This window comes from Cynocephalus volans, chromosome 10 (genome assembly GCF_027409185.1).
Source record: "Cynocephalus volans isolate mCynVol1 chromosome 10, mCynVol1.pri, whole genome shotgun sequence".
Classification (NCBI taxonomy): Eukaryota; Metazoa; Chordata; class Mammalia; order Dermoptera; family Cynocephalidae; genus Cynocephalus; species Cynocephalus volans.
In genome coordinates, this window is record NC_084469.1 from 14,544,296 (window position 1) to 14,559,223 (window position 14,928).

The 14,928-nt window shown below is 43.3% G+C and overlaps 1 protein-coding gene across 1 annotated transcript in view; it reads left to right on the forward strand.

The window, feature by feature from the left end:
• Positions 1-1,921: 1,921 nt before the first annotated feature.
• The window catches only part of SCPEP1 (serine carboxypeptidase 1), a 32,917-nt gene continuing 19,910 nt past the window's right edge, over positions 1,922-14,928 (forward strand). The window contains exons 1-6 of the mRNA XM_063112070.1: positions 1,922-2,015; positions 5,065-5,213; positions 8,766-8,855; positions 10,594-10,749; positions 11,216-11,290; positions 14,644-14,716. Of these exons, the coding sequence (XP_062968140.1) occupies positions 1,940-2,015; positions 5,065-5,213; positions 8,766-8,855; positions 10,594-10,749; positions 11,216-11,290; positions 14,644-14,716 (619 nt within the window). The 5' untranslated portion in view covers positions 1,922-1,939. The remainder of the gene's footprint in view (positions 2,016-5,064; positions 5,214-8,765; positions 8,856-10,593; positions 10,750-11,215; positions 11,291-14,643; positions 14,717-14,928) is intronic.

Below are 14,928 nucleotides of genomic sequence, written 5' to 3' on the forward strand. Positions count from 1 at the left end.
CCAGGGGCAATCACAGTTTCTGGTTGTTTTTACATGATTGTTTCATAAGGCAGTTCCTTTGTCCTTACCTGTCCCTCCATCATCCCTATTGAATAAGCCCACCATGATTTTTAGAAAATAACAATTTATAAGTTATATAATAACATTTGTGGCCTTTTATTTAACAGTATCATTTCTATTTTATTTTAGAGAAATAATCCCAAATATGAAAAATACCATATGCAAAAATATATTTATTGCAGTTTTTTTTTTGCAGAAAAAAAAAAACTGAAACCCTAACTAAAAATGGTAACTACTGTACAGTGGAATGGTTAGGTGTATTCGAGGCTCTGATGATTACAGACAGTCGAGAAAGCTTAAGCAGGAAAAGTTTAGGATAGTGTTTGCTACATAGTTATTCCTTTTTGACTAAGGGTGTAACTTTAATGTGTCTTCCAAATGTTTGTCCAGAGGCCCTCCCCAATACTGGTATTATGGGATTTGATGTCTTCGGGACAACCCCATGATAAGTCATGAAAGGAGCTGGAAGCAAATTTCTTTTGCTTCCCCAGTTCTGGGTGAGTGACCTCTCCCCTCACCAGCAGAGTGGGGTCAGGGCTCTGCCATACCACAAACCTGCCGAGTAAAAACCTCTGTCGAGGGCCGGCCTGTGGCTCACTGGGGAGAGTGTGGTGCTGATAACACCAAGGCCACGGGTTCAGATCCCATATAGTGATGGCTGGTTAGCTCACTTGGACAGCGTGGTGCTGACAACACCAAATCAAGGGTTAAGATCCCCTTACCGGTCATCTTTTTTAAAAAAACAAAAAACAAAAAAACTCTGTCGATTTATGAGGGACAGGAGTGAAGGGAGCAGGGAGGGGAGGAGGAAAAAGGGAGTTGTTGCCGCATTTCTTGTTTTGTTGTATGTGTGTGGCCGGTTGGTTTTCTTGTTTGTTCATTTGTTTTTGTCATGTGTACTTTGTAATAGAGTAACAGAAGTAACGTGACCCTCATACAGCCCCTGCTGTATCTTGTTTCCTAGCTCTGTGAGCTGAGTTATTCGATACCCCCTAAAATAAAAATGACTGTCAGACACAGAGACAGACACACACACGAAAACGTCTCTGCCATACAACTTTCTTCCTTCCCCTTCTCAAACTCCAATTCCCTCTTTAAAATGACTGTTGACGGCCACCTAAGTAAATACATAAATAAATTAAATGACTATTGTGAAGATCATGTAACAACATAGGACAACGCTAGAGAAAAAAACGGTAAAAATGTTTACTACTGTGTTTTAAAAGATGAAGTAAAGGACTGAAAAAAAAATCCCAAATGCCAACAATGATTACGTATGATCTAAAAATTTTTTTGCACTTCCAAAATGTTCATAACGTACGTAGTTTTATTTTATTTCGTTTACTTATTTTTTTTTCAGCTGGCTGGTAAGCGTAATATTTGTAATTTTAAGAGAAGAATAATTTTTAAAACACAGCTCTGCAAACGGAATCCCGCAGTTTTCAATGACCAACTGGTTCAGACTTAATCCGATTTGGGGCAGATGGAGCAGTTTTTGAAATGCCAGGCCTTTTGTTGGGAAAGGAAGAGATGCGCGGGGCAGGAAAGACTGTGGTTATTCCCTTGCAGTCTCTCAATCTGGTCGCACAACCTGAGTCAAATAGATGCAGTGAACGCCTTGTCCCAGCAACCACCTCCCTAAATGGCAAGGAAAGACTGGGCCAGGCAGACAGAACCCCAGAGGGCGAGTGCAAGGGTCCTGCCTGGCCCACCCCTGGCCAGCAGAGGGCGCGCGGGGCTCTGCCAGCCGCCTGGACCGATCAGGCCCCGCCCCTACCACCCAGGTCCCGCCCCCGCCCCGGCCCCGCTCCGCCCGCTGCCGTCACGTGGCGGAGCGCCGGGTCCAGTCTGTGGCTGAAGCTGCCGCGCAGTGTTCGTCATGGAGCTGGCGCCGCGGAGCTGTCCCGTCCGGCGGTGGCTCCCGCCGCTGCTGCTGCTGCTGGGCCTGAGCGCGGGTAGGTTCGTGCAGAAGTCGCACCAGCGGCCGGTGCCTCCTTTGACTCTAGGGATGAGAGTTCGTTAATGGGTTTGTGCTTTTCAAAGCAAATCTTTTTTTTCCTGATTCTTAACCTTGAGTAATTATGTTGCTCTTAAATCGCACTCTTATTTTTTAATTTAGAGTGTTCTTTCTACCCTTTTCTGGCTCGAGTGGTCTGGTGTTTTCTTTCTTTCCTACGCCTAGGGAGAAACGTTTGTGCAAGAGTGTATGATTTGGGGAAACTGCTGATCAATGAGGTTTCCACGATCTTAAGGCCACCCCCCTTTTCCTGCTGTGATTGGCTGCTATATGAGGTCATAAGGTCTTTTGATTTTGAGCTGAAACGTGGTCAAAAAGATCCTTTAGGGCCGGCCTGTGGCTCACTTGGGAGAGTGTGGTGCTGATAACACTAAGGCTACAGGTTCGGTTCCCATATATGGATGGCCGGTTAGCTCACTTGGGAGAGCGTGGTGCTGACAACACCAAGTCAAAGGTTAAGATCCCCTTACCGGTCATCTTTTAAAAAAAAATAAATAAATACTTTAAAAATCCTACCAGGACTAGCCGGTTAGCTCAGTTGGTTAGAGGGTAGGGTTCGATTCCTGAACCGGCCAGCAGCCAAAAAAAAAAAAAAAAAAAAAAAAAAAAAAAAATCCTATCGGGAGTAGGCCATTTCATTGAAATAAGGTGTTTCTCTCTCTCCTTGAGAAGAACGGACAAGGTAACATCTCGCCCCACAGTGATCCCTTTTATGTGTAATAAGATGACTTGCAAATTGACTTTCATTCTTCATTCAGCAAAATGTCTCCTGGTCTGAATCAAGAACTGAGAATTCGAACAGGCCACAAACTTGTCTTGTGGTCTTAAGCAACTTGCTTAACAGTTCTTGTTTTCCCTTTTGGAAAATGGGGATCTTCTGACCCTTCAGCTTGTGTCTGGGAAATGTTGTTTATAAAATATGTTGCCCTCCAAATTTTAACAGTGGCCACTGCCAGGGGTTAGGTCACAGGAGGCCAGAGCCTTATCGTTATTCTCAAGAGACCCCAGTCTTAATTGTCATTTTCCAGGAGACTGTTAATCTTGTATTACTTGTATGTAGAACCTTATAGCCACATCTTGCTAGAGCACTTCAAAAAGTTCGTGGAAAAATAGAACTGAAAGATAATACAAACCTTTCCATGCACTTTTTGAGGACCTCTCCTACTTGCCAAAAGACTTGAAATGTGAGAAAGGAGAATGTACAGAGCAGAAAACTGCAGTCACCAACGAGATTCCTCCTATCATCTTTTAACACCAGCTTTGTTTTTACCCACAGAGGGGTTTTTGAGAAAGAAAGATGCTGTATCTTAGAAGTTGTTACTTTAGCAAAAAGTGACATGGAAAATATATTTCACTTACTCTTTTCTGATACATATGTTGCAGATGCTAAAAGTTAACTAAGGAAAATTGGAGTTGGGTGTGGGGGTTAAAGGATATCTACGTATAGATACCTGTCTCCCCCAATTGTTTTAAAAAGTTGATCTACATGAGTAAGGAAAATCACCCTTTTTCATATTTGATACACATCTTTCCGTGCTGTCTGCGTTTTTATTTCTGATGTGCAGAAATTTTGTTGTATAGAATTTTAACAAGTTTCTGTCCTCACCTCACCTCTTGATATTTTTCCTTACAGTTTCTGGGGTTTGTTTAAATCCTTTCTCCATCCAAAAGTCAGAAAAATATTCAACGGTATTTCTGTATTATTTTTAATATTTAAATTTTAAAATTTAAATACTTGATCCACTTGGAACTTAGTTTGGTTTATAGCATGTGACTTTTTGTTTGTCTGTTTGTTTTAGGCAGATCCAAAACCTCAGACCTTGGTGTTATAACACTGTGCTCTAACCAACTGAGCTAACTGGCCAGCATTTTGTTTTTTTTTAAATAGTGTTGAAAGGTCCTAAATTTCTATTTTTTTCCTCTAAAAATAAATAAATAAATCACAGTTGCCCCCATAATGTGTATTGAATAGTGTCAACCTAAAAGAAACTAAGGCCAAACATGTAAAGCATAGGACTTACACAGCCAGTATGACTGTTACAATCAGGGAAGCGCATAGGTCGGGTCGCCCTGAGAAATGCGCTGCAAAGAGGGCCAGCAGAGCTCAGCATTCTATAATCACAAGAAGGCGAAAGAATCAAAGGAGAGAGAGGACAGTCCTAGCCCTGCCTTATTATTACATCAGTTTTTCTATACATGATGGGATGTTACTAGGTTATATACTATGTGTAGGGATCTAGGGTAAGGGTTACAAGAAGCATTCTAGGTTATTTTATGACTTTATGGTGCCATCATATCTGCTTCTAAGTAAAGATGGTCTTATTGATAGTTTTCCAGGACATGTGCAGGTGACTACTGACTTATTCCAGATCCCCCAAGGCACTACAGTGTAGCTGACCTGGTCAGACCAGATTTATTTTTGTCTGGGGCCAGCGAATTTGTGATACTTTTTAAATCATGTGTTAAATGCAATATAAAAACCAGGGTATATAGGGCCAGCCCGTGGCTTGCTTGGGAGAGTGTGGTGCTGATAACACCAAGGCCACAGGTTCAGATCCCTATATCGGGATGGCTGGTTAGTTCATTTGGAAGAGCATTAAGATCCCTTTACCAATCATCTTAAAACAAAACAAAACAAAACAAAACCCAGTGTATTGAATTTTAAATTTTTCTTTTTTTCCCTCAAAATATAAGCATCTCTTGTTTTTGCAGAATTATAAGTGTTTCATGGTTATTATTAAAAATCCAGTTACAGAAAGGTGTAGAAGAAAGAGGGAAAGCCCCAGCCTCCTTTGCTATTATTAAGTTTGGTTTCTTTTTTCATAGCCAAGGTTCTTTTTTTTATCCTCAAAATATACTGAAGTGAGTAAATTGCCTAAAATATAAAATAAATCATCTCTACTCTGTCATGGCCATCTCTACCAGACTTGGAATTTACCTGGACATTAGACATTCTTCAGGAAAATGAAATTGAGCTTCTGTTTCAGGAGCTGTCATCGACTGGCCCACAGAGGAGGGCAAGGAAGTATGGGATTACGTGACTGTCCGCAAGGATGCCCACATGTTCTGGTGGCTCTACTATGCCACCAACCCATGCAAGAACTTCTCAGAACTGCCCCTGGTCATGTGGCTTCAGGTAAAGAGGCTTCCCTGCCTGGCCTGAGGGTGAAGCCAGGTCTCTCCAAATTACCACTTTGTTTGCTCATCAGGGTTCATAGCTCAGCAGTGAAGCACTAATTTGGTCCAGCAGCCAGGCCTGGGGGGTTGGCATCCTTCTGAGCAGGCTGTGGCAATGGTACAACCAAAGAAGCTAAATCAGAGGGTGAGCGGGTTTTAGTCGTTTGCCAGGATATTTTTATATTGAGTCCAGACAGTTGCAGGAACCCTTGCTGAAAGCTCCCAATGATGCATTTGACTTCCTACTCATAGAAAGTGTTTTGAAAGGTTCCAAAGCAAAGACTGAGGTACCCTGACCCTCGTATCTTCTCCCTCTCCCCACAAGCCTCTCATGGACCCTAACTTCTGGCCCCTAGAAAAGCTGATCTTTTGAAAGGACTGCTACCAGCCTTCTGTATCTTAGTGTGAATGTTAAGCCCTCCCTTTCTCCCTAAGTGTGTTTACATTTTAACTTTGAGCTCTGACTGTGGGATTGAAGGTGGGGAATTGGTTGGATGGTGTTTAGAGGCCAGCAGAGGAATCCTTCCTGGAATTCCTGAAATATTTGTCCAAAAGTGACCCATGCCCACCCAGAAGAACAATCTCTTGGGAGGGGTTGGGGAACATGCCCTTGCTTCAGCCTCTGGAAAATGTGGGCATGGCCCAGCTGGGCTCCAGGTTGCTTCAGTAAGTAGGGCACCCAGGGACTCACCTCCATGGGATGCAAATGAGACTTCCTCCAAAAATACCAGTGTTTCTAAGCAGCCTCCCAGGCCAGTCAATGCAGATTTTATGGTGATAGAGTGAAGATGAGCAGTTTTCAGGGACGAGGCTTTCTCACTTAGGATTATCACATGGGCCTCCTCCAAGGCCTAGAGGTGAGGCTCACTCAGTCCGAGGATGCAGATAGGAAAATGCCTCAGAAAAAGAACCCATCTGTGCCAGCCCAGGAAGCTCTGACCACCTCAGGATAACCAGGTCATGGACAAGCCCAGGCGTGCTGGCCAGGAGACATAGGTTCTCCTTGCCATTGTGCTGCCACTTACAGCAGTGGCAAGATACTTCCCTTTTCTGGGCCTTGGTTTTCTAATCTGGGGAATTTCTGTGGTTTTCAAACTTTTTATTAACCAGCAGAACTTTTTTTCACCCCCAGTGTCAGTTGACACATAGGAACCAAAGCAGAGAAAAGCAGAAGTGCTGAGGCTGGGACAGGGCCTCCCATGTCCCAGGCTACCCCAGGGACCCTTTCTGGGTACTCAGGAAATCAATTTGAAAAACACTGAATTTCAGAAGTTGCAAACTGTCCTTTTGGTTGACTGCAGACTGGAATTGTTATTTGAATTGAATTAGTTGCCAACATTTTAAAATCAGGACATTTTCTTCCTGTTTCCAAAAATCAGGAGATCTAGCAGCTTGGAGCCTGAACTCACTGTCCCCAAAGCTGAATGATGGTGGTTCCCATTCAGAGAAGGCCAGAGCTCCTGCAAGAGAGGCCCCTGCTCCCATCTAAGTTGTTCTGCTCCATAGCCTCTGCTTGGTCCCTGGAGGCCATCCAGTTTGTGACCTTTTGGTTAGACTAACCCTTTGATCTGAGATGCTATTTGAAGATTGTCAGCTGAAGGCACGTTATTATTGCTGTTCTCCATTCCCGCAGAGGCCCAAGGGAGAAGAAAAAAGATTATGCTTAAGGAAGAAATAAGTCATTTAGATTAAAAGGAGATCTGTTTTAGCATGCTGCTGAGGACGTGTACACTGACTTCTCTGGGGCCGTCTTTGAGAATTGAGGTCACATCATTTGAGCAGAGTAGCAAGCTATTTTAGGTATACTTTCAAGTCATTTAAACATTTCATTTGACCCACTGACACATTTACTGTACTTCAGTCACTGGATAGCCCTGGGCCATGGTAGCACCCCATCCCAAAGTTCTAGACAAATAAAGATTTTGCAATAGGATATGTTCAAATAGAGCACAACAATCCTCCAGCCAGCATCTTACCATGGGGTGGGGGGAAGTATTTGGAGGGAGCACCACAGCAGGCAGAGAAATGGGATTTCTCCCACAATGACCAAATCTCTAGGATTCCCAGCTTTCGCTTTGATCCTGCCCTATCCCAATAAGTCCTCTTAGGAAAAAGGGATCCAGCTTTCATTTGAGCATATCTACGTGGTTTTAATATATTGTGTATTGCATTATAAGCATTTTTCCACATCACTGCATAGTTTTTCACAGTTCATGATTCTAAATGGCAGTGCAGCATTCCATCCTGTTGATGGGCGGTGATTTACTAACCCCTTCCCTCTGGGGGACACTTGAGTTGCACCCTTGTTGTTGTTCTTATAAACAGTACTGTGATGGACATCTCCATCTGGTCTGTGAACTTTTTACCACTGTGTTAGGGAATCTTAAGATACAAAGTGCATATAATCAGAGGGAGTTATAGCCTTCCAGTTTTGTCACAGTTAGGTTGGTGCAGGTTCAAACCATTAGTGTTATAAAGTCTTTCCCTATTGGGGCCCTCTTGCAGTTGTCTAGTTACTCCTGGCCCTGACCTGACTTTGTCTTTTTTTTTTTTTTTTATTCAGATCTCCCTAAACAGATTGCCTTGGGTTTTGTTTTGACTGAGCTATTCTCTTTCATTTGTCACATCTCCCTTTCCTGCCCATCTGCTCATGCACAGAGTGGCCGTATCCCTTTATTATAGGCCCGGGGCTTGTCCCCTAGCCTCAGCTGACAATGCTGTCCTCACAGTCTCCCCGGCTCAGCTGGCTCCTAGATTTTGTCCAGAAAAGTACCACCCTTTCCCCTGACCATCTTCCAAAGGCCCCCCCAAAAGTCCACCCAACCCACCCCATCTCGCCCTTTAGTTTTTTCCCCTTCCCCTCTGAGCCCTTTGGAGCCCTCTTTCAGTTTGGGGGGGCCAGCACCAAGCTTCAATTCAGAATCCCGCCTGTCCCTTGCCCCTAGCTGGCCACAAGTGCTCCCTGCCCTGGGATTTCTGCATTTCCTACATTATGTTCAGAGAATCAGCTCGGTAAACTGCCCCTGTCTGCATCCCTTATCAACCCACAGGGACCCTGAAGAGAGAGTGGGGGCTGGCGAGTTGCAAGGCCTAGGGTCTGGTCCTGGCAGAGACCTGAATGGTTGTGTGGCCCATGGCCAGCCATATCCCTGCTCCTCTCTGAAATGAGAGAGGTTAGATGAGATGTTCTTGAAGGCGCTTCCAATGCTGAAAGCCCATGAGTCCCACAGCAGGTGAAGGCGCCAGCTCAGAGAATCAGGAGGTAGGAAAGTTCCCTCGACAGCCTCTTAGCCCAGCTGCATTCCTTTCGAAGAGCAAGACTCAGTAGTTACCAGGGAAGTTCAGTTAGTGCAGAAGCCCCTGGTTCACTGCAGAGATTGTCTTTTGGGCAGGTCGACCCAGCCATTCCTGAATTATAAATCCTTTACAGTGAATGTGGTCATCCATTGTAATGACTGAGATTTGGCTCAAATTTTCTCTGTATTATGTTTATTTCTTTTCTTGTCCACAGGGTGGTCCAGGAGGTTCCAGCACTGGATTTGGAAACTTTGAGGAAATTGGGCCCCTTGACAGTGATCTCAAACCACGAAAAACCACCTGGGTACAGTGAGGACAGGCCCTAACTGAACCTGCCCTGTGGCCTGTCAGATGCTGGGCCCCGCCCAGCCCTGCCTAACTCTGGGTGGGGTTAGCAATCCACCCTGTCATGCCTTTTCTCTCTCTTTTGTGTCCTGAGGGCCAGGGCACTTGTCCAAGGGCTTCCTCTGTAGCCCAGCTTCTCCCATTTCTTGGGACAGTTTATCCCACACTAATCTCTCTTGCCTTCTCCAACCTGGTGACCTTTCTCTCCACCTGCCTTCAGAAACCTACTCTAGCAGACACCCGGGTCCCTGTCATTACTCACATGTTGGCCATCTCTGTAGTCTCAGACTCCAGGGCCCCACCCTCTGACTGTGATTTCCAATCCTCTTCTCCCTACTCTCCTACCTGTGTCTTAACAATATCAAGACTTCAAGTTCGGTGTCTCCTCCCCTTTTGATGTCTCTCTGGTTCTCTGTCTCCACACCTCCCACCCCTACCCCATTCTTAGCGTCACTTTTTTTCCTAGCCCCTCTGGTCAGCCCCTCACCCCCTGGCTCCCTTTACAGCCTTGCCAAGCCCACCCTTGGGCCAGTCCCACTGTCTACCCATCCACCCCTTCTCTCAGGCTGCCACACACTGACGGGCAAAACCGCACTGGTGGCAGGCTGGAGTTACACAATTGCTGGCTTCCCTCAGGGCTTACAGCTGTCCTTGGCTCTGTGCCTCTGCTCTGCGCCTCTCCCAGTGACACCTGCTGCTGTGAATGTTCCCCACTTTCCTCAAGGCTCCTCCAGCCTTCCTCTCTCACCAGGAGCTCACCTATCTGTTCTTTCATAAGTGCATTTTACTTACTCTTGCCTCAGCGTCTTTGCATATGCTGCTTTCTTGGCCTGGAACGTTCCATACTTGGTTCCAACTGAAATATCACTTCTAGTAGCAGTAGCAGAGCAACCCAATGGCTTGTCCCTAAACACCCCAGAGCTAAAAGGGCAATATGACTGAGGCAGAGACTGAATGAGGGGTGAGGAGCCCCAGGTCCTAGTCCTGGTGCTGCCTTTACTTATCCAACTTTGTGACCTTTGCAGGGCTTTAATTTCCTGGTCAGTAAAAGATATGTCTGGACTGTCATTGCTAAGGATCCTTTCAGATGTAAAATTTTATACTCTCCACCTCTTTGGAAAAGGTATTAGAATAAACACCTGTTTTTGCAGTATACAGGAAAGCCAGGCCCAAGTGGAAATTTGATTAATCTCTAAGAAGCTGACATGTTATATTCACACCTTGAGTGTCCTCTCACTGCTCGGACTCATTGCACGGAGTGACACTGCAGGGTTCCATCTGCACTAGTGTATTACATTTAGTACATTTGTGTTGTGTACATGGCAGTAGCTTCAATTCTTTGATCCCCATGTATATGTTAATCTTTCCTTCTTGCCTCCTTTTTTTTGGGGGTGTGCGGTGAGTGGTGCTGGCTGGTATGGGGATTCAAACCCTTGACCTTGGTGTTAGCAGTATCACACTCTAAGTGAGCTAACCAGAGCCAGCCCTTTCCTTTTTTAAAAAAAATTTTGCCTTTCTTTGCTGCAGTCTGTGTTCCCAACCCTTATTTTTTAAAAATCCCTCTGAGCCGCAGGACATCATTACCACACTGATATCCTCACATGTGTAGTTTTTGCTGAGCTCGTACAAGATGATTAAAAGAAAATTGGTAACCAACTGACTGATTGCAACATTTGGGTTTCCTCTGTGGCATATAGCTGCAGGCTGCCAGTCTCCTATTTGTGGATAATCCTGTAGGCAGTGGGTTCAGTTACGTGAACCAGAGTGGTGCCTATGCCAAGGACCTTGCTACAGTGTCTTCAGACATGATGGTTCTCCTGAAGACCTTCTTCGATTGCCACAAAGAATTCCAGGTAAGCAAAGACTCAGGAACAGCTAAGTAAAGGGCTAGCAGTAGCAGCACTACATCAGAATAAATGCGGGGGCTGGCTGGGTAGCTCACTTGGTTAGAGTGTGGCACTGATAACACCAAGATCAAGGGTCTGGATCCCTTTACCAGCCAGCTGCCAACTTAACAAAAAAGGATAAATGTAAACTTTTCCCAGCGTTCAATGCCCAGCTGATATGAGAGAAAACCTTTTTACACCCAAGATTGGGTTGTGGACTTTTGTTTCTATCATTTGTAAAGACATTTTTGGCTTCAAAGAATGACCCTGGAGTCAGTATTCTAGTCAGGCATAATAATCACATAGGGGGGGGGAAGACAAAAGCAAGTTTGTTTTTTCTGGCAATTACATGCAATAGAAATTTGAAATTAATTTGTGTGAATTAAAAGGCAATGAGGATATTTAATTCTTTGTAAATTCCTTTTCTTGCTAGACAGTTCCATTCTACATTTTCTCAGAGTCCTACGGAGGAAAAATGGCTGCTGGCATTGGTCTAGAACTTTATAAGGTAACCGAGAAAATGGTTTTGTTGTTATGGGTTGGGATAGAAAACTGATTGTTACTTTTTTATACTCACCTGTTTGAACATAACTTTGAATAGGGCCTTGTACATGGAGAGTAAGGTTAAGTCTGTAATGATAACTGAAAAGTTTTAAAAAGAACAGAGAAGGTTGCCCTACTAGGTGCTGAGCAAGCTATAAAGCTACAGTGAGTAAAAGAATGTGGTTCTGATATAGCCACAGACATATAGATTAAATGCAACAGGATAAAGAATCCAGAAAGAGATTATATGTATATGCAAATATATACATATAGACAAATACACACATATACAAATCTATAATAGAAAAAGGTGTTCGTATCAATAAAAAAATTAAAAAACACAATATCCTACTAGAAAAATGGGCAAAGAACGTGGACAAGCTAATTTATAGAAAAAACACAAACAGCCTGTGGACATATGAAAACTCTTCAACTTTTATTAATAAGCCAAGTCCATGAGATTTGCCAATATTTCAAAGATTGATAACACCCCGTTTTGGTAAGAAGTCAGGAAAATAACTGCTCTCATGCACTTTTGGTGGGGATGGAAATTGGCAAATCATTTTAAAAGGGCAATTTTGCAATATCTATCCACTTTTCAAATGTATGTGCCCTTTGACTCAATAATTTCACTTCCAAGCATCTGTCCTATGGGAATACTTACACATATGTATGTGTCAGAGGACGTATATTCACCGCTGTTTATAATGTCCGTAAACTGAAAACAGCTCAGTCGCTATCATTGGAGGATTACTTAAAGTAGACGCATCCTTCCATAATGGAAGCACTTTGCAGCCGTCGTAAAGAATAGAGAGATCTGTATGTACTGGTATGGAAGGTTGTCCTTTGGGTATTAAGTTGTAGGCAAGTTGTAGCACAAGATGAGATAACTTGTTTGTAAATGTGTGTTCGGGTGTGTGCTTGTGAAGGCAAAGAAAGTGTTAGAAGAACACAAAATGTTAACTGGGGAGTAATGACAGTAAAAGGGGGCAAAGTAAAAGAGTTTCCCACTCTCTCCTGTGTCCTCCTGTGTTTCAATTTTGTACAGTGATCTTGTATAAGTTCTTTTTTTTTTTAAGATTTATTGATTTCTTTTAAAAAAAGAACCTTTTATAGAAGCAGTATATGTACATTTCAGAAAACTGGAAAATAGAACAGGCACCAATGAAATTTCACCTTCCCACCAGATAGAGGTCACCACTGTTAACACCTTAATGTATACCTTTCTAAGTATTTTTCTGCACATTTATAAATAATTTTTTAACCAAATGACATCATAGTATACATCCTGTCTTCAGCCTGCTTTCTTCAATCAATAGTCCTCACCTTTCTATTTCAGTAGATTTTGATCTTGAATATTCAGACTTCTTACATTGATCCCAATAGGTCCTTTATAACTGGTTTGTTCAAGCCAATACTCAGTCCCGATCCATGAATTGCATCAGGCTGTGAGGTCATAAGGTCTCTTTTCATGCAACTCAGTCCCCTTTTTTATGACCATGATTTGTGGAAGAGACCAGACCGTTTGTGTTACAGAATGTCTTGTTTTCTGGATTTGCCTGGTTGCTTTTTCATGGTGTTATTTAGCCTATTCCTCTATTCACTTTATTTCCTACAACACTGGAAGTTATATCTGAAGGCTTGATGGTAAATGTTATGACTAGAACACTGTATGTTATAGGTGAGTTTTCAACAAACTATGGTCTATAGGTAAAATGCAGCCTGCCACCTGTTTTTGTACCACCCATGAGCTAAGAATGGTTTTTACCTTTTTAAACAGTTGAGGATGGAGAGCATCAAAAGAAGGGTAATTTCATGACACATGAAAGTTATATGAAACTCGAATTTCAATGTCCATAAATGAAGTTTTATTAGAATGCTCATTTGTTTACATATTGGCTGTGGCTGCATTAGCACCACAATGGTGGAGTTGAGAGATTGCAACATAGACCATTTGGTTTACAAAGCCTAAAATATTTGACATCTGGCCCTTTATAGAAAAAATTGCCAGCCTCTGTCATAGGTGATGTTGTGCACCTGTTTTGAATCAAACCAAAAGACACATAGTGTGATCCCTCCCTTGAACTCTTATGGCCTCCCTTGAGACAGAAAGTTATGTGAGTGGTATTATTTTAACACTCTGTGGAGGTCCAGTTCCTCATCCACCTTTCACCTAATGGTTTTATCATTGATTTGTAATTTTCACCTAAATCACTAATTTCATTAGGAGGTTCAGAATTTCAGTTTTATCCTCCTGTCCTTGTGTTCACATCTATCAGCTGGCATTCTGCTCAAAGTGGAACTTCCCTCAGCACCTGGCACTATTTAAGTTACTGTGCAATAAGTTCCTTCTGGAAAAGCCAGATATATGCATAATTATTTCTCTTATTGTTCAAAGTCAGGATGTTCATTGTTTTCTTGCTTTAGATCTCTGAATAGCTTGCGCAATCACATAATTCACAATTTTAAAAAATGCACAAAGTATATTGTAAAAATTCTCCCTCTTGCCCCGTCCTTCTCCCTCTGTTGTTAGTTTCCTCTGTATCTTTGCAGAGATGTTATATGCCTGTGTGAGCTAATTCATAAGTATTCTTTTTTTCCCATTTTTATACAAATGATAGTATACACTACACACTATTTTATATCTCTTTTTAAAAAATTTAACAATATACCCTGGAGATCTTTTCATATCAGCCCATAAAGAGCCTCCTCCTTTGTTTTTTAAGTTGCATTGTGTACCGTGGAAATAACCATAATTCATTTAGCTCATCTTATTGATAAATGTTTAAATTGTTTCCAGCTTTCTGCTACTGGACAGATGTATTACTTTTAAAATGAGTAGGAGCAGAGAGGTATGAGCTTCTGGTCCTAATCCATCCATTCCAACCTCGAGGACCTCCTGAGGAGGCCTCCCAGCCCTTCAGTGACTGCTGCTTGGCAGTGGTGAATGTACCCAAGGAGCCCCTGAGCACCTTGTGAGAAATCACAGACCTCAGGGGCAGGGGTGGCATTGTCCCTCCTAAAGAACACAAGGGCTGCACCAGACCCCACACACATCCTGCCAACACCCTGTGATGGAGGTAGAAAGAGGCTTAAACACTTCTACTTGTTTTGCACATGGCAGCAGAAAAGAGTTGTCCTTGCTCTTGGATCTGTATGTAGTCTTTTGATACCTGGGGACTGTTGGAAAAGGATGGGCAGAAGTTTTCTGTGCTCAGGAAAGGCAGCATATCAAGGCCTGGCTCCCTCCCTCTGATGATGAGGGGATGGAAGCCCCCGGGGTCCCCTGACAAGGATGTTTCTTCACTCGTCTTTCAGGCCATTCAGCAAGGGACCGTCAAATGCAACTTTGCTGGGGTTGCTTTGGGTGATTCCTGGATCTCCCCCATTGGTAAGTACGGAGTTCACAGGCGTTTATTTACTTCCCTTTCCCCCACCCTGTCCTGGGACTATGGGCTGTGTTGTCCAGATTAAAGAACAAGGCAGCAGAATTTTCTGGGTCCTTGGAGAAGTCAGCACAGAAAGTGTTTGTCACAGGTGCATCTAAGAAGTTGGGGGATGAGAACTCATTTATAGCGCCTACATGGGCCACTAAGGGCTCAA